Source organism: Canis lupus, chromosome 32, assembly GCF_003254725.2.
Source record: "Canis lupus dingo isolate Sandy chromosome 32, ASM325472v2, whole genome shotgun sequence".
NCBI lineage: Eukaryota > Metazoa > Chordata > Mammalia > Carnivora > Canidae > Canis > Canis lupus.
Window position 1 is genome coordinate 30,020,061 of NC_064274.1, and position 19,425 is coordinate 30,039,485.

Below are 19,425 nucleotides of genomic sequence, written 5' to 3' on the forward strand. Positions count from 1 at the left end.
TGGCAAAATAAAATTAGAGTGTTTTCCCTTAAGTTTGAGGATGAGGAGGTAAGTAAAAGTATATCATGTTGAAGGCTATGAAGAATACAGTAAATATCCTGAACAAAACATTTCCTTTACCATGCTCCATTATGCTGTGATCAAATTATATTGTCTGAGCATAGAAAACTTTTTTAAAAAACGATTTATTTATTTGAGAGAGAGGGAGACAAAGTATGAGCAGCGGGGAGGAGATGAGAGAGAAGGAGAAGCAGATGAGCAGGGCGCCCAATGTGGGGCTTGATTCCAGTACCCTGAGACCATAGGTTCCCTAAGGTGAGGGCAGATGCTTAACTGACTGGGCTACCCAGGTACCCCAGCATAGAAAACTTTAAAAAATAAGTTTTATTGCCCCAGCACCGAGTGTAGTGCAGGATTCATTTTTATTTGTGAAATAAATGTTAGGGTTTTCCTGAAGCAGACATGAGACAGAGTTGGGGCTACAAGTTAGAAATTAACTCCAGTGAAAGGAAGTGAGGTTAAGCAGGAGTGAGCAGAGAGAAAAGTGAGACTGCAATGCAGGTTCAACAAAGCCCTGGTTAACTCATGGGGAGCTCTGGAGTGAGTGTGGCCTGTCACAGTGTCTCTGGGTCAGGCAGGAGTGGTTAGACTGTTAAATCCTGCCTTGCTCAGTCACCTGGTGTGTATTGTCCAGGAAAGGCATCCCCTTAGGTGAGGCCATTCTCTGCAGCTGAGGCAGACTCGGAAGGATCTGACATTTAGTTGTCATCAGAAGAAATGTCTCCTCATCACACTTTTCACAGGTAGGTAGCAAACCCTTCCATGAAGTGGAATTTGGGAAACTCATCTTCCCATTTTTAGAGTGCACCATTTGCACCTCTTAGGTCTACCTTTCATATATGCTCCAAGAGTGGCTCCTTCAAAACTACGGTAGGCTTTTCTTCCTGAGGGAAAATTTAGAAGAGGGAGGTGGTAAGAAAAAATGATGGCCCTGGCCCTTGTAGTTGCTCTTGAGGCTGCAGGTGATGCTCATCCATCCTCTGCCTTTTTTCTATCCATTCTAGATTCCTTTTACCCTGAGCTTCCACATCTGCCAGCCTCAGTTGCTTACCTAATGCCATGACTCACAAACTTCCTGGAGCCTTCCTTCTTTGTGAAGGCAGTTCAAGATAAATAATTTGTCTTCTAGTTTAGAGAAGATATCCTGGCAGTTTTCTAAGCACTGGCTTCCTAAAAATTTTATTGATGTGCCAAGCCTTGTCTCCTGGAGTATATGTATCTTTTTAAGGCATTTAGCAGGCTAGCCACCTCTTGCTTACCTGCTCTCATCAAGGTAAAACCATCAATGTAATGGAACAGTGTGATGCTTTACAGGAAATCCAGATGATCCAAATCTCTTCAGACTTTATTATGACAGAAGATGGGAGATAAGATCTATGGAAAAACTGTAATGTATATTGTTGCTTATCCCATGTGAACAAGAACTGTTTCTGATCTTCTTTCCTGTTTAAAATACTTACAATTGTTTAGGTTTCACTGACAAAATTCTTATTGATACACTTTATAATATTGCTAAAACTAGCATCAAGGTTCTTATCTCTAAAAGAAATTCAACTGAAACAATTTTAAAGCAAAGGGGTGATTAGAATGAATAGAAAACAACAGCAAAAATATCCAAACTATAAATTTTTTACAACAATAAAAGCATACAACTCAGGATAGCATTAAAAGAATAAAATGAATCAAGTGATAAAAAGGAAATAATAAAGACATAAGCAATAGTAAAGAAACCAGAAAGTAAAAAAGTAGCAAATTTGATATATAAACCAATGAATGATTTTGAGAAATTAAAAAAGAGAGAGGGTTAAATATTTTAGAGGAAAGCTGTTGAAGTGGCAATTTTTAGGGGGGCTGCCAACATCCATTTTCCTTCATAATAGGTTCCCAATTCTCTTTGTGGAATTATTGCTCTTCTATTATGGGTTGTTTGGGTGGGAGAATAATTCCCAGCACCTGCTTTTCAAAACAAGTTAAGAAATCCATATCCAGCCTCTTTCCATTCCCTTTTAGAGCAGAGACTAATCAGAGTCTTTTTTCTTCATGTCTGAATCTTGAATTAAGTGATAAGAGAACAGAAGTACCAATTGGGAATTATATATTGAAACAGCAGCAGCAGCAGTGCACCAGTCAGACAATTTAGCTGTTAGTTATAAGACAAGTTTCCTGTGATTCCTTTTCACCTTCCTGACCATCCTCAGTTCTTAAGCCTAACTTCTTAGCCTTCTGTCAATAGTCTGAACATCCTATTATCTGCCAAATGAATTTTCTTTTGCTAAAGTTATTCAGAGTTGGTTTGGTAGCTTGTCACTTAGAACCCTAAGTAATAAAAGTATGTGCAATTTATCAAATAATCTGAAGATCCAGATGAAAATTTCAAGGAAAATAAAATGATCAGAATAATTTATGCAAGGAGAGGTAGAAAATTCAAATAAATTAATAGCTAAGAAAAAATAGAAAGTTAAAGATTTTAACCCCTAACGACACTTTTACTAACTCTTTCTTTTTAAAAAGATTTTAAGTAATATCTACACCCAACGTGGGGTTTGAATTTACAACCCCAAGATCAAGAGTCACATACTCTACTGACTAAGCCAGACAAGAGCCCCTATTTTTTTTTAAAGATTTTATTTTACTAATCCTTTTAAGAAAGATCATTCTTCTGTTATTTAAACTTTTCTAGAACACAGAAAAAGATGAAAAGCACTCCAATTTATTTTTTTTAAGATTTGTTTATTTATTTATTCATGAGAGACACAGAGCGAGGGGTGGGGGGCGTGCAGAGACACAGGCATAGGGAGAAGCAGGCTCCCTACAGGGAGCCCAACATGGGACTCGATCCCGGGCCCCCAGGGTCACACCCTGGGCTGAAGGTCGCGCTAAACCGCTGAGCCACCTGGGCTGCCCCAAGCACTCCAATTTATTAGCAATACTCAAAAAATGGTAAGATGGGCCTTTGAAATAAATCTTTAATAATTATAATTAATCATTCATTTCTATGTAATGACCCTAAATAAAATATTAGCAAAGTATACATTACAAATCACAGCATATTAAAAACAATATAATGACCAAGTGGGGAGCATTTTAGAAATTTACAAGGATGTTCAACATTAGGATATCTATTTATATAATTCAGTATATTAAATTTTTTAATTAATTAAAATAGATTAAATAAGATAATATGTATAATTACATCATAAAATATGGAAAAGGTGTTTAATATGAGTTTAACATAAATTCTTAATTTTTAAAAAGTGAGCAATCTGGAAAAAGAACAAATATCATTAATATCATAAAGGATAGAAACCAACAGTAAATACCATGTACAATGGTGAAACACTAGAGGCAAACCCATAAAAAATCAAAGATGATATATTTAAATATTGTTGTTGCTATTGCAGGCAATAAATATGAAAAAATTATTGCAGTAGAAGAGACAAAATTGCCATTATTTGCAGATAAAATGACAGTCTACTTAGATAAAAGTGCTTGAAAAAGTATTAGACCTAATGTCAGTTATTAAAATGACTAGATACAAAATCAATAGAAGAAAATGACTTTCTTATAAACAATTAAAAAATGTAATAGATGGTTCATAATGACTGACATTCTCTATAGTTAGTATCTCTTCCCTCCCAACATGTCATTGAAAATAAATATAAAAATAAAAATAATTCCATTGCACCATCAAAAACTGAAGAGGGATTCCATCAATAGGATATAAACAGTGAAGAGTTACTGAAGATGTATAACAGAGGAAAAGATTAATTGCAAAACTCAAAGTTTAAGAAATGTTATATAGGTGACAGCGAGGTATCCAGAATAAGGGAAACCACAAAATAAATGGAGACAGTAGAATCTGAGAGAAGTGATGGACAGGTGGTCAATTAAAGAAAGATCAGAACAATTGAGCCAGCAGCCCATTCTTTTATTATTTTTAAAGTAATCTCTACCCCAACCTATGAGGGGCTTGAACTCAAAACCTCAAGACCAAAAGAGTTACCTGCTCTGTCAACTGAGACAGTCAGGTGCCCTGAGCCCGTATCCCATTCTTGGGGCAACTTACTTCAGCATTTGTTCCAAGATAAAGTCTACAGAAGGCTCTCTGCCCAACAGGTTCTAACTTAGCAGTTCCTGAGTGGATAGTGAGGCAGGAGAAGCAAAGAAGCATTCCAGGTATATACAACTTCATGGGGTTCAGGAAGTCTCTGCATTTGAAAAATAAGCCATAGGAAAGCTTCTGAGGCCTCACATCCCACTGTATCCCTCTCCTGCACAATCATCCACGCAGGGATCCTAACAAGGATCTATACAACCAGAATTTACAAGAAAAAGAAAAAGAAAGATTAACTTCATTTATGACTATAGGTGCAAAAAGTCCAAGTAAAATGTCAGCAAATTGATACAAACAAAATCTTAAAAAGGATTCAGCAGTCTGTAATTAATAACATCAACACTTGACATCTATTTTATACACACACACAAACGCACATATGTCTGTAGGTTCAAGTAAATACGTGGGCTGTCATAATTATTATTTTTTAAAATTTATTTATAAAAAAGAGAGAGAGAGAGACAGGCAGAGTCCCCCCCATGCAGGGATCCTGACGTGGGACTTGATTCCAGGTCTCCAGGATCATGAAGGTGGTGCTAAACCACTGAGCCACTTGGGCTGCCCTCAAAGCAACCTTAAAAGTCATTTTGAAATAGTCTGGGAAAATTCTACATGGACTGTTACTAGCTGATACTAAGGAATTATTACTTTAGTTAACTGTGATAATGGTATTGTGATTATGTTTAGAAAGTCCTCTGGGAAAAAAAAAGTCCTCTGGTGGAGATTTATGGATGAAATGCTATGTGAAGCTTACCACAAAATACTCTAGCCCCCCCCCCCATATATACATACATATATATATATATATATAGAAAAATATATAATAGTAATTTATAAATAATTATAAGATAATAAAATATTTTGGAATTACAAATTTAAGAATATTTATTTTTAAAATAAAATATTTTAAGGATGCCTGGGTAGCTCAGTGGTTATGTATCTGCCTTTGGCTCGGGGCATGATCCTGGGTCCGAGGATTGAATCCCATGTCAGGTTCCCTGTGGGGTGCTGTTTTTCCCTCTGTCAATGTCTCTGCCTCTGTTTCACTTATGAATGAATAAAATCTAAAAAAAAAATAAGTTTATATGCATAATTTATAATTATATATATTATAATAATGAAGGGATAGATGAAACAAGATTTGCAAAATGCTGGTAATTGTTGAAACTGAATTATGAGGTTTGTTATACCGCTCTCTGTGAACTTTTATGTTTGAAATTTTAATAATAAGTTTTAAAAAAGAAAGTCATGAGTTCATATTGTTTCCAATTTACAGTCAACTTTGGCTAAGTCCTTAGAACATCTTGTTCTAGTATAAGGTTTTTCAGCCCTTTCTCTTCTCTGTTGTTTAGAATATCTCCTTACCAAGTATTTTAATTAGATTTCCTAACTTTTCAGTAGCACAAATGGATGTATCCTACTTATATGCTTTCTCTTTTTCCCTCCATTTTTTTTTTAAAGATTTTATTTATTTATTCGAGAGAGAGAGAGAGAGAGAGAGAGAGAGAGGCAGACACACAGGCAGAGGGAGAAGCAGGCTTCCTGTAAGGAGCCTGATGTGGGACTCAATCCTGGATCCCGGGATCATGCCCTGAGCTGAAGGCAGATGCTCAACCGCTGAGCCACCCAGGCATCCCCCTCCATTTCTTTTATAATCTCTTTGTCCATTATTCTGTAGTCACTTTGTTGACAAACACAATAAATGGTCAGAAATTCAAATTATAAAGTTCAGTTTAGTTCAGGTAACAAATACTTATTGGGCATTATTTTTTTTTTTTTTATAGGCACTGTGCTAAATGCTTAGGATTCCAAAACAAACTGTAGTGTCCATTCTTCGGGAACTTAGAATCTAGTGTAGATTTCTCAGTTGGGTTCTGTAGATGCCGTTAGGAATTCTGTGAGAAGTCACTAGGAATTCAAAAAAAAAAAGAAAGGGGAAAATTTTTAATTTTTTTGACTTTCCTTCTCCATGCAATGCCAGTACTTGCAGTAATGAAAAGTGATCAAGCAGCTCTGTTAGTAATTTTGCTAGAGACTTTTCAGCTATATGGCAGTGTCTGCATGACTATGTCCATTTGGTAGAGTCCACTCTGTTTTTGATGTGAGATAGGGGATGCTATTGATAATTAGTGAGTGCTGAATTGTACTGAGAGGGTAGTGATAGGTTGATGGCATCAGCTTCTCCCTCTTGAACTGTATCATCTCCTTATCCTTCCCCAGCCTCTCCATACCCACAGCTACCAGAGAGCAAACAAACTTTCCCTGATATGATTAAAAAAAAAAAATCAAGGAGTAAATTCTAAGTAAAGCTATGACTCAGATGCCTCCCTGTTGTTTTGTAATTTTGTGATTGCAAAACATGGAGCTTGTCATTAAGAGTGAATTATAAAGATTTCATTTTTCCTTTCTGATTTCCTTGTGTAGTTTTCTTGTTTTACACTTTGTTAGAAACTGTTTTACAAACACGACTTAAAGTCCAATGTGATGATCTCAAGGTCGTGAGATTGAGCCGCACGTACTCAACCAATTCAACAAGGTCATGTAAGGAAAAAATGTCTCCTAAGTAGGCTAGTTTCTGCAGCCATTCTTGATCTTCAAAGAATTTGGCAAAATCTCGCCTATTTTCTTGGAAGTATTACCACAGTCCACTTCTCAGCGCAAACATCCTGTTTGCGCTGAGAACCAAAATCTGTATTAGTTTTTCTTATTGTGTAACAATTAGAACCAAAATCTGTATTAGTTTCTCTTATTGTGTAACAAATTAGATTGATAACAATGATAGAGCAGAGTACTCAGAGGTCTGAGTCCAAAGATTCAGAAACCAAGGGTATGGTGCTATCATGAAGACTAACAGGGAACGGGAATGACGCACAATTTGGGAAGAATAAGAGATGAGGGTTGGGACCGAAAAGGACTGAAAACTCTGAGACTCTAGGGTTCTACTTTGTTCCTCTAAGTGGCTGAAGTTACTTCACGTCTCTGAATGTTACTTTCTTGCTGTCAAGAAGTAAAATAAAGGGGTACCAGGTAATCCTGAAGGTCTTATAAAACTTCAATAATTTTTATCACAGTGAGTTAGAAATAAAAGCGGACCCCAAATAGAGCTAAACGCTGAACATAAAAGTTAAATGAAGCAAAGCAAAATAGGGCAGGGCCGTTATGAATAATATTCTTCATGATATACAGTATTTAAAATACATTTACCAAATATGAATAAAAATACATTTATCAAGTTCCTTTTATATCTAGGCTTCTTAGGGGCTTAGAATAGTGCAGAAAACATATTGTGATTCCTAGTGATGAGGGAACAGAAGGCTAGCTGAGGACAAAGCACAAGCTCACACCCTGCAACACCCCCCTTCCACTCCTAGGTGGGAATATATGTGACTTTCCCCCAGGAAGTTCCCAAGTATCTTAATGTTAATGCCCCGCTAGAGGAAAAACAACTTAACTTTGATGTAGGAAGGAGCGGCAAATGGGGCTAGGCAGGGAAAGTTAAGGGAAAGGCTGAGAATCAAGCTCCCAGAAATCTGTGGGTTCCCATAAACGAAAGGTCCAGAGTCAGGCTCCCACCCATCCCAAGAAAACAAAGACAGTAAAAACAGAGAAAAATAATAAACCTGGCTTCCTAGCTCCAAAATGTTGGGGAGTATCTCCCTTTGATGGTTACTAAGTAATCACGGAAACTCACAAGACCACAAAGAAGTCAGTCATTATGGTGTTATCAATACTCTCTGATCAATCCAAGACTGCACAAGAATCTCAAGGCCATTGGGCTCCCTGGCCCGGTTCTCAATCAAAGACTGCCACTAAAAGCCCTGTGGCAATCCTGTGGGGACCCCTCTGGCTTCTGAGAACTTTCTCTGTACCTCTGCTTACTAAACTTTTATCGCTTTGCTCACTCTCTATTGTCCATGAGATTCATTCTTCAACTCCATGAGGCAAGAACCAAGCTCTCTCATATCAACTTGACAACTGCAAGGCCTCCAGTATCTTACAGGTCCTCCCCAACATATGGAAATCTTTTTGAAACTTCCCTTTTCCTTACCTTCAACTCCCAGGTATATAATCAGCCAGCCCTCACTAGCCGGGGGGCAGCAGCACTCTTCCTGCCCGTGGGTCCTGCCCCCATGCTTTAAAAAAAACAAAACAAAACAAAACAAAACTAAACAAAACAAAACCACCATTTTGCACCAAAGACGTCTCAAGAATTCTTTCTTGGTGGTTGGCTCTGGACTTCACCCCAGCAAACCTCACCTATATTTCCAAAACTACATCACTAGTATTCCCATAGCGAAGTTCACAAAGTTCTTTCCCAATTACATCAGCCCTCTGAAGCAGGTACCAATCCCCACCCTTTCAAAGAAGAGGAGGTGGACTGTGTCAAATACCAAAGGAAGGAAGGTCTCGAAAGATTCCAGTATAAAAGAGACCAACCAAATTTAACAAATAGGAGATCACTAGCTTTCCTTGGTAGAGAAATCTCACCGGAAGCTTAAATTAGGTGTGAAGGTCTTAAAGGAAAAAAAGGATAGAGGGGCTTGTAGCATAGATGGTCCACGGCCTGTGTCAGTGCTCAAAACCTACTCTCCAGGGACCCCTGGCTGGCTCAGTCAGAAGAGCCTGCCACTCTTCCGCTCCCAGCTGTGAATTCCAGCCCTATGTTGGGTGTAGAGATCGCCTAACTAAAAGGTTAAAAAAAAAAAAAAAAAAAAGGCCCCGGTGGCTCAGCAGTTTAGCGCCGCCTGCAGCCCAGGGCGTGATCCTGGAGATCTTGGATCGAGTCCCATGTCGGGCTCCCTGCATGGAGCCTGTTTCTCCCTCTCATGAATGAATAAATGAAATCTTTAAAATAATTTTTTTAAAAATACGGCTTCGCTTTTTGTTACATAAAATATACTTTTAAAGAGAAAACATTTTTATTTATTTTATTTTTAGGAAAAAAAACTTTTTTAATTTTTTTTTTTATTTATTTATGATAGTCACAGAGAGAGAGAGAGAGAGAGAGAGAGGCAGAGACACAGGCAGAGGGAGAAGCAGGCTCCATGCACCGGGAGCCCGACGTGGGATTCGATCCCGGGTCTCCAGGATCGCGCCCTGGGCCAAAGGCAGGCGCCAAACCGCTGCGCCACCCAGGGATCCCCCCCCCCAAAAAAAACATTTTTAAAGAAAAGAACACACGTGCACGCACGTCCCCCCTTCCTTTAACGAAGCGTAACGACGGGACAAAAGGACCGCCCCGGTTCACCTCACAGTCGAGCTTACCTCAAAAGGTCCGGAAGAAACACACGCGCTCAGAAGAACGCAGGAAGCCCTGCGCGGGTTGCGACCCCACCAGATCCACCCCTGCGTACAGCGCAGCTGCAAACTCAGAGACGGGGCAGTACAGTTGCTGGGGCTGGCGACGAACTAACGAACGAGGAGAGCATTCTGCAGCCTGAGAAGCCAGGGCTCCCCACCAGCTCCCAGCCACCTGGAACCGCCAGGTCCCCGGGAGAGGGGGGCGGAACTCTCACGCCAACCATCTCCCGGGGCAACAGCGCGGCCGCACTTCCGGGAACTTCTCGACTCAACGGACGCCACTATTATACGTCATTTCCTCCGCTCCTCGTAGGCAAACGGACGCGACTGCCGTAAACTACTGTTTGACGGTGGGTAGTAGCGCCGCTCTTCCAGCGCTGAAGGCTGTTTTGGAAATGGGACAGCGCCCCCGGTTCTGCCGGTGACTGGCTTTTTTTGTAAATCAGTCGTTCGAATTTCTTGTCGCTCCCCGCCACCTTTGTGCGGGTACGGTGGCCGAGGAGGCTCGTTCACGGCGGAAGTACCGGGCTGGCGGGTGGGTGGGGGCAGCGGGGCCGGAGGTGCACGTGGCTCCGGTGCGTTGCGGTGGCGAGCAGAGGGGTCTGAGGATGTCTGGACGCGGGACCCAGCTACGGAGGGAGGGGGGAAGGAAGGGAATGTGGCGTGAAGACCTTTCTGCCTGCTGGGGGAGGAGATACTGACCGGGGGCGGAGAGGCTGGTGAGCGGTCGGTCCGCGCGCACAGGGCAACGGGAAGGTGACACGCCTCACCCTCGGGTTCATCTCTGGCGGCTTGGCCTTGGGCGAGGTGGCAAGGTTGCTGTACTTCTTACTGTCCCGCTGTATGATGTTCTGACCGTGGCACAGAGGGTGGTGCACCCAGAGGCCACAATGACCAAAAAGATACGTACTGTTTTTCTTACCAGGTAGAGTAAGCATGTCTTTTCGAGGCGGTGGTCGTGGAGGCTTTAATCGAGGTGGTGGCTTCAGTCGCGGCGGAAGCAACAACCACTTCCGAGGTGGAGGCGGTAATTTCCGAGGCGGCGGTGGTGGTAGAGGAGGATTTGGACGAGGAGGTGGCCGCGGAGGCTTTAACAAAGGCCAAGACCAAGGACCCCCGGAACACGTAGTTTGTATGTCGGTTTCAAAGCTTAACCTACTTGGGGGCGGAGGTTGTGGGTTTAAGTTTGGGAAATGAGCGTGCTGAAAGGCAGCTCTAGCAGCTCTCCTATGGAAGTTGCTGCTGGGTTGGGGAATCGGGTCTGGAGATGCTGTAAGCTGACTTACAATCGTGTTGTAGCGCTCAAATGTAAAGGGGCGATCAAGAAGGCAGAACAACACTTAGAATGCGTCGTGGAGGTGGAACTTGAGCTTGGGCTGAAAGGAAGTTATTAAGTAGGTAATACTGTGTGTTTATTCCTGTTGTCCCCGTTTTACAGGTAAGAAAACCGTGAGAGTTGAGTTTCTTTGCTAGGGTCGTAGTAATAAGTTTCTTTGCTGGCATCATATTAATAAGTGATCCGTTTGAGCTACAAAGCCACGTTTTCTGACTCCAAAGCCCATGCTGTCCATTGCTTTTCATAAGTAAGAGAAGTGAGGAAAATTGCTTGTTAGGGAATCTACAGAGGGGAGGGAAGCCAAGGAAAAAAACCTAATGAGAGTAGATTTGAAGTAATTATCAATGAGGTGGGATGGAAGTCCTGGGACGTGAGACAGATTTGATAGTAGAAGCCTACATCAAAAAGGAGAAGTGATGAAGAGAGTGCAACCTCACACTGGTTGGATCAGTGTGCAAAATGGTTTGAAGAGTGCAATGGCTAGAGTCATAGGTCTATGTGAAGTAGCCCACAAGCATGCAACAGTCCGTGCATGATGCACTGTGAGGGTAGTGAAAGTGAGGAGAAAAAAAAGGACGGGTTTGATGGGAGAGCAATTTCAATGGAAATAAATTCAGTAGAACTTGGCTAATTCTTGGGAATAAAAGGTTCCAGGTTTGGATTTTGGGTGATAGGGATGAAGAATTGGTTTTGGAGGGATGTGATGAGTTTTTTAGTTTGGGGTGACGGTCAGAAATAGAGGTAGTTATTTTGGATTCCACGCGTCCCTGAAAAAGAGTGAAGAGTCATTGGTAAAGACGTGGTAGTAGGAGGTTATTAAAGGGAGGAAAAAAGGAGAACAAAGACTGATTTACAGCTAGGGACCGGGGAAATGAAGAGACAGAATGTAAGCATGGTGCTTAATAATAATACTTATTGTTATAATAAAACACCTGTTATAGGTTGGATGGCCTCAATGTGCCAGGTACTTTTCTAAGCACCTGACATTTATTATTGTATTTATTCCTCATAGTAATATATATAGGGTGTTGGTATTGCTATTTGCCCTTATTAAGAATAGGACAGTGAATCAGAGAAAAGAATCTTACCCCAGGTCACAGAGCTAATGTGGAGTTTTTGGCTTTTTTTTTTTTTTTTTTTTTGCCTCAGAGGAGAACACATAAGTGAAATCCCAGGTACCCAAGAAGAAACTTCCAGATGATGTTGGTCAATATCATTTGAAACTGTTTTACATTTTAACATTTTCTTGTCCTATTTCAGTATTAGGAGAGTTCCTGCATCCCTGTGAAGATGACATAGTTTGTAAATGTACTACAGACGAAAATAAGGTGCCTTATTTTAATGCTCCAGTTTATTTAGAGAACAAAGAACAAATTGGTAAAGTGGATGAAATATTTGGACAACTTAGAGATTTTGTATCCTTTTTCATTAGAAGACCCAGTGATCTCATTAAAAGGTTACCATTTGCTTTTTTCTGGAGCTAAGTATTGTTTTAATTAAACTTCTTGTTTTATTCAATTGGGAGAGAGTATTGGTAAGATTGTAACATAAAGGAGAATCAAGAGAAGAGAATGTATCTCCCCGTATTGAAAAGGAAGACTATAATAGAGTAACTTCCTTTTTGGAAGGTTTTAGAAGTGATTACCATTTGGGTAAGTGCTACAGGATTAAGGTACTTTGCTTTGATTATGATGATGCTACTGGAATAGCGTGGAATTAGAAGTTTTATTTATGATGATGCTACTGGAATAGCGTGGAATTAGAAGTTTTAAAAATAAAAACTTCATTTCCTCTTGGAAACTTATTTCTTACTTTTTCTAGATATTTCCATATAGCTTTGTTTTTAAAATTACATAGGAATTCAGAAGGTTACCTCTTGTGATCTTAATTGCTTATTCCTTAATGTAACTAATAGTATTTTTCTGTTAAATTGTCAGAAAATATGAAGGCATCTTCCTTTAAAAAACTGCAGAAGGTGAGTGAAGCTTCTGATAAGTAGGATCTTTGGTTTTGTAAGTAAATGACCTTCCTTAGGACAGTGCTACTTAGAGCACTTGAACCCTCCAGTATATCACTAGTGAAGCTCTTAAATTGATATGTTCTGTACTTTAAATGTTGAACTTACTGATCCTTAAAAGTAATTTAATACAAGCTTTCAGAAATTACTCTTAGGCAAATTCTGTAACTGCTACAGTATGTTTTTTCGTTTATGCAAGATTCTTACTGAAAGCTTACATGACCAAACTTTTTAAATAAAGCGTTAAATTAGGAAACATTATTTGAGAGAAGTCAGATATTAAATGATTTCACAGATCTTTCAAAACATGATAAATGCTGTGAAGGAGAACTGCAGATTGCCATGAGGATGTTAGTAGTGGGACCATATTTAGTATATTGGCTTTCTGAATAAACTAGAAGCTGAGACCTGGAAGTTGATTAGAGGTGATTTCCAAACCTTGTTGCTCATCACAATATCTAGGGGAGCTTTTAAGGTCATGTATTTCTTGGTCCCACTCTTAGAAATTGGAGCTGGTAAGTCCTCAGATAGGGACCAGGCTTCATTTGTAAAAAGGCAGGCTCCTGGATAATTTTGATGTAATTAGATTAGCACTTGGGAACCACTGCTATTCAAACAGGTGGGAAGCACATTATAAGTAGAGAAAACTGTACAGGTCTCTGAGACAGCCAGTTTAAGGATCTGAAAAAGGCTGAAGTGTAGCTTGGACATAGATCATTTAGGAGGGACTAGAGAGGTAGGCAGGGGCAGGGTTACTAAGGCCTTAGGTCATGGGAAAGCATTTAGTTTTAGTTTTGTTTTTAAATATTAGGATAAATACAGTTAAATTATACTTAAAAAGAGCACTAGAAAAATTAAAGAGCACCCTGGAAAGGGGTTAGTACTGTATGTGAAGGGGCCAGGTCAGAGACTGTTGCATCAGTCCCAGAAGAAATGGTGTTTCGGACCAGGGTAATAATGACAGTGGAAATGGAGAAAAGTGGATGGATTTATGAACAATACAGGAAGTAGCATTGATAGATCTTGGTAGTTGATTAACAATTGAAGTTAAAAATATCACCATCTTTCAGATGTCTGATTTCAGATCTTTGTGGATGGTGTCACCATGTACCAAAATGGGAGACACCGGAGAAGAAGGAAATTGGGGGAAGACGATGAATTCACTTTTAGACATGAGGAGTTTGAAGCACTTGTGAGATATTCACATAGGAGCTCAAAGGAAGAGCCTGGATTAGTGATGGGATTGCAGGTTGTCATTGTGCAGATAGTATATGATACAGTCTAGGAAGAAAGAGTAAGAAAAAGAGCTTTGGGGTATCTCCTAAATTTTATATCTATCTGGAGACTAAGAATAACACCAGTAAAGGAGGAGGCAAACCAGGAGAGTTTCATAAAAGTAGTTATCTTCTGAGTCAGGAGAATAGAAGTGATCAGCTATGGCAAAGTACTGCCGCAGAGTTCTTTGGACTTAGCAACAGGCAGGGCAAAAGGTCATGGAGCCAATGGAGTGGTGGGCACAGAACCCAGATTGGTGTAAGAGATTCTAGATGGGGACAGTGCCTTCTTGCTGGCATATGGCTGCTGTAGAAACTGGCAAGTAGCCACTGGGAAATTCAGCTGCTTCAGGCAGGCCTGAGAGCCAGGCTTCTTATTTGGTGACCTGAAAAAAAGAATTGGCCTGTGATAGCCACTTAAATTTGATCTGGATGCCTGTCTTTTGTCACAGTATTGCTTACTTGAGGATTTATTATTTTTTAAAAAGATTTTATTTATTTGAGAGAGAGATGGAGCATAAGCAGGGGGAGGTGCAGAGGGAGAGGGTGGAGCAGACTCCCCACTGAGCAGGGAGCCCAATGTGGGGCTCAATCCCAGGACCCTGGGATCATGACCTGAGCGGAAGGCAGATACTTAACTGACTGAGTCACCCAGGGGCCCCTGAGACTTTATTATTAAGTGTTTTTGTTGTTGTTTGTTTTTTTCACGGATGCTAAATTGGGACATTCTACCTCTCTTCATTTCTAGATCCACTGCTCAGGTTCAGGTCCTCATTATCCAGCCTAGGCTATCCAATTGAATTTTCTGCTTAGTAAATACCTGCTTAGTAAAATAACCAGTAACCTTTTGTAGCTATTGAGTGCCTGAAATGTGGCTAATGTAACTGAGGAACTGAATTTTTATTTTATTTATTTATTATTTACTTTAAAGATTTTATTTATTCATGAGAGACACAAAGAGGCAGGTTCCCGGCGGAGAGCTTGATTCAGGACTCGATTCCAGGACTCTGGGATCACAACCTGAGCCAAAGGCAGATGCTCAACCACTGAGCTGCCCAGGTGTCCCAGGAACTGAATTTTTAATTGTGTGTATGTTTTTTTAAAGATTTTATTTATTTATTCATAGACACAGAGAGAGAGAGGCAGAGACACAGGCAGAGGGAGAAGCAGGCTCCATGCAGGGAGCCTGACGTGGGACTCGATCCCAGGTCTCCAGGATCACACCCCAGGCTGCAGGCGGCACCAAACCGCTGCGCCACCAGGGCTGCCCGAATTTTTAATTGTTAATTAATTAATTTAAATAGCCGCATGTGGCTAGTGGCTACTGTATTGGGCATTGCAGAGCTAGACACTACTTTTGAGAGAATGGACTCTGGGAAGAGTGATAAAAGGTGGTATCTAAAGAGGGATTCCGACATCTTATAAGTAATACTTTATCATTTGAAACTCCTTATGCATGTTTTATGTAAAATTGTGAAATATGCCTCATTATGTTTCATTATAATGAAAAATAATCTCTTTAATCCTGAATAATAGAATGGGTTTAATTTATGCATATCTTTTATTACTTTGTATGTTCAGCAAATACTTACTGATTTGATCAGTAGTTTGAAATAGTTTTCAATATTTCAAAGTTTCAAATATTTCAAAGTTTTGAAATAAATAGTGTGTGCTTCATTTTGAATTTTAATGTTAAATTCTTAACAGTTTTAAGGGCAATTCTATTGTGAAAAGGTAGTTAATTTTTAGAAGACATCAATTTATAAAGAGAAATGAGATTGAATTGACCTTCATTTTTATTTATATGCTTGTAATGCTTATCGTGTGGAAAGTTTAAGGGCTTTGTATACATTACTTTTTTGATCTTCATGAAGACTATGGGGTAGCTGCTTCATTCTCTTCATCTGATAGATTAGGACATGAAGGCACAGAGAAATTAAGTCTTTGCCCACGGTTACACAGTAGTTAATAGGGTTGAGATTTGAACCTAGGCAGTCTTGAGTCTAGTGTGTAGATCCTTAATGATCATACTGTATCACTTCCCAAGCCATCACACTAATTGTTTCTGTCATACTTCCAGTTTTATATAGACCCATATAAACTGCTACCACTACAGAGGTTTTTACCTCGACCTCCAGGTGAGAAGGGACCTCCAAGAGGTGGTGGCAGAGGAGGTCGAGGAGGAGGAAGAGGAGGAGGTGGCAGAGGTGGTAGAGGTGGTAAGTTGTTTTTTGGGGAAATTTTCTAGTGAGATTTCAAACTTGCAGCCAATTCACACAGTACAACTTAATTTTGTATATAGGCAAACCTCCTTTATGTTTTTTTTAGAAAAGCTATTTTCAAATCTTGACAGATTACCATAGTAATAATGCTTTGTTTCAATGACTTATTTTTTTAAAAAATCTAATAAAGTATAATTTTGAGGGATTTTATCTTTGGGGTTATCCATGTTTTGTTGTACATTTTATAAAGTGTAAGATTATCTTGACTGAGTTTTAGTTTTTTAATTAATATTATTGGGTGTTGATTATATGCTGAGAGCTAGTTGTATTCTTTTAATATCTATGTGTATTCTTTTAATATTCAGCAAAACCTTGTGAGATAGGCGATAGCCTTATTTTAGATGTGGAAATGGGTGGCTTACAAAAATTAATTTGCCCAGTTAATTGGCAATCCAGATTCTATCTTCTGATGTCATGTCAAAGGCTTACCAATAAAGTTATTGCTTTGATTTCAGCATTTTGATATATGTATTTCCTAAAGTTTTGGTACATTCACCATTGTGGACTGTTAGATGATGAGCAGGGTTGGGGATAAGGTGTGGTGCAGTATTGAGTATGCCTAGATCTGAGTAGTGGTGTGGTGGGGAACAGGATGATGGCAGAGCCTAAGTAGTTGGGAACAGGAGCCAAAAATTGGTTGGATATCTTCTGTTACTGAAACAGAATGGAGAAAGAAGTCTGTTTCCAACTTTGCCTTTCTCAATTTAATTATTTCATTCTAAATATGCTTTTTTTTTTTATCCAGGTAGCTAGGAGATAATCTCTTTAAGAAATCTGGATATATCTTTTTAAAATATTTTTGAGACACTAATGAGATCCCCCTCATTCCCATTCTATATTCAGTCTCTCATGTGACACTGAAAAAAATTCATTTGTTTTCTTAAAACTTTTATATTTATATACCACTGTTTTGGGAATATGTTTTTTCCTCTTAATGTAATTCATCATTCCTTACAAAGTTAATCAAAAGAAGTAAAAATGGAGACTGAAATAGGAGGTCAAATATGTATTGGATAAATGAAAATTTTTAATTTTCTTATTAAATATGTGAGCATCAGTGATGGTCCATATGTGGCTCAACTAACTTTAAATATTCTATTTATTATGATACCCCCAGAGTGAAACCACCCCTATCTGTTACCTTTTGTTCTTAGAATAAAAAGCCTTAGTTTAATCAAAAAAGTAATTCAGCAGAAGTTGAATTACTCATACATTTAATAGTAGGGCTAAATGGAACTTTAAAGTTACGAGTTTGGTAATTCATTAAAATAGGATTCTTGTTTAAAAAATTGTAACGTAGGTTATTAGGCTTATCAGATTAGGATTGGCTACCATAATTTTTATAAATATTTCCTTTATTTTTAGGTGGTTTTAGAGGTGGAAGAGGAGGTGGAGGTGGAGGCTTCAGAGGAAGGGGTGGTGGTGGTTTCAGAGGTGAGTGTGAAAAATAGTCTTTGAATCACTGAATTTCTAGGATTGGTATTACCTACCATTTAAAATTTTTATTCAGAAAAAAAAAAAAAAATAAAATAAAATAAAATTTTTATTCAGTCTTATTTCTGTTTCCCCAGTATATGGAACACCATGGTGTTCTTTGCTTTAGCCTAATTTAGATCTTTATTTTATGTCACTTTCTTGCTTTTCCCTTTGAATTTTTTCACCTACTTTTAATTGTTTTGCGGAATTAATTTGAAAAAGCAGTATGAATGACAGTTAAATTTGGTAAATTGGTTGGCTACATAGTATAAGAATTAATGTTGATTTTAAGCTTGAGATTTTATTTATAGTGCTATTAAAAATTCATTTACTATAGCCTTAATACTTTCATTTTCTCTTAATTAGGGAGAGGACATTAAGTGTAAGAGTTGGCAGAGAAACTTCCTGCATGATCTACGTCAATGGCTCAGAAACTTGTTTCTTGAGCAAGTCTGGAAGAACTGGTCATTTTATGACGGTGGAACTAAAATGTCATCACCATGCAAAAATGAGTACAACAGAATAAGCGATTTTGCTCTAAAAGTATGAACAAATGTTTAAATGTTTTGTATAACGCTTGGAACTCTGGGGGCTTAATAAATGGGCAGTTTTCATTTGAAGCATACTTGGAATTTTTAAAATAAAATGTTTTATTTCTTTAACTTATAATAGAACTGTGTTTATTAAAACAGCAATTTTTGAAGTTAAAAGGAACAATTAAGCTTAAACCCAGTGGATTTCAGATTGAAAAAATGATTTGTTTATGTATATAACTGATTTTTAAAAAGAAGGCTAGTGAAACAGTACTTTAACGTTATTAATAAATTAACACCCCCTTTCAAAATCTTTGCCTTTTGTATATGAAAATATCAGCACTTTTTATTGCATTTCATTTGTGAACCTTCATAAAGGTTACAAAAGCAGTTTCTTTAATTGTAATTAATAATTGGTTAGCAAATTTTAGTGTTGGGTATGAATCTATTAGACTTGGAACAGCTCTTTTCATGTAAGAACTAAAGTTCAAGAGATTTCTGGAGAAACATTTAATTCTCATTCAACATAGAATTCTGAAAGTTTTACTGACTCTTATTTTACTTTTTTAAGGGGACTCTAAAGGTTTAAGATGTTATTCATCATAAGAAAAAAATATTATTCATCATAAATAATTTGTTCAGATTCCTGGCAATATGTTCAGATTCCTAGGTAGAGACGTTTCAGATTTTTTTTTTGAGACATTACAAATTAAATTGACTTTTGATGCCCACTGCTAGTGTAGTATCAAGATATAACTATGAGAGTAAGTTAGAATACTGTGATAATGGGACCATTTCCCTGCCATTGATTTTTTTTTTCTCTTCTCACACGTATTCATTCTCAGAATGATGTTTCTCTAGCTGTTCCTTTCTACCATACTATACCTAATAATCAATACTTGATTAACTCTTGGAATGCTTGAGCATATAGTATTGTCTGCATTAGCAATTTAGGTTTTACTTATCTTTTTTTGATTAATGGAATTACAGCAGAATTAATAAGCATGTAGGCCATAAATATATATGATGAAA

The 19,425-nt window shown here is 38.5% G+C and overlaps 2 protein-coding genes across 8 annotated transcripts in view; one reads left to right on the forward strand and one right to left on the reverse strand.

Moving 5' to 3' along the window:
- CFI (complement factor I) overlaps positions 1–1,404 on the reverse strand; it is a 52,703-nt gene extending 51,299 nt beyond the window's left edge. The window contains exon 1 of the mRNA XM_049104949.1: positions 1,320–1,404. The gene's annotated coding sequence lies outside the window, so the exon portion shown is untranslated. The remainder of the gene's footprint in view (positions 1–1,319) is intronic.
- GAR1 (GAR1 ribonucleoprotein) lies at positions 651–18,522 on the forward strand. Of its 7 annotated transcripts, none has more exons than XM_035709773.2 (7): positions 651–803; positions 10,401–10,607; positions 12,072–12,226; positions 12,727–12,786; positions 16,183–16,321; positions 17,750–17,818; positions 18,227–18,522. In XM_035709773.2, exons 2-7 carry the CDS (start codon positions 10,412–10,414, stop codon positions 18,238–18,240), a joined length of 633 nt encoding a protein of 210 aa, XP_035565666.1. In that variant the 5' UTR covers positions 651–803; positions 10,401–10,411; the 3' UTR covers positions 18,241–18,522. The 7 variants fall into 7 exon arrangements, with proteins under 7 accessions (XP_035565666.1, XP_025321691.1, XP_025321693.1 ...); XM_025465906.3 differs by lacking the exon at positions 651–803 and adding an exon at positions 9,579–9,825; XM_025465908.3 differs by lacking the exon at positions 651–803 and adding an exon at positions 9,767–9,896.
- Positions 18,523–19,425: the final 903 nt, after the last annotated feature.

Coding starts and splice junctions, on each gene's coding strand:
- GAR1 (XM_035709773.2), top strand. CDS start 10,412: ATGTCTTTTCGAGGCGGTGGTCGTGGAGGCTTTAATCGAGGTGGTGGC. Junction 12,227..12,726: donor TTGGACAACTTAGAGATTTT/GTATCCTTTTTC, acceptor TGTAACTAATAG/TATTTTTCTGTTAAATTGTC. Junction 16,322..17,749: donor TGGCAGAGGTGGTAGAGGTG/GTAAGTTGTTTT, acceptor CTTTATTTTTAG/GTGGTTTTAGAGGTGGAAGA.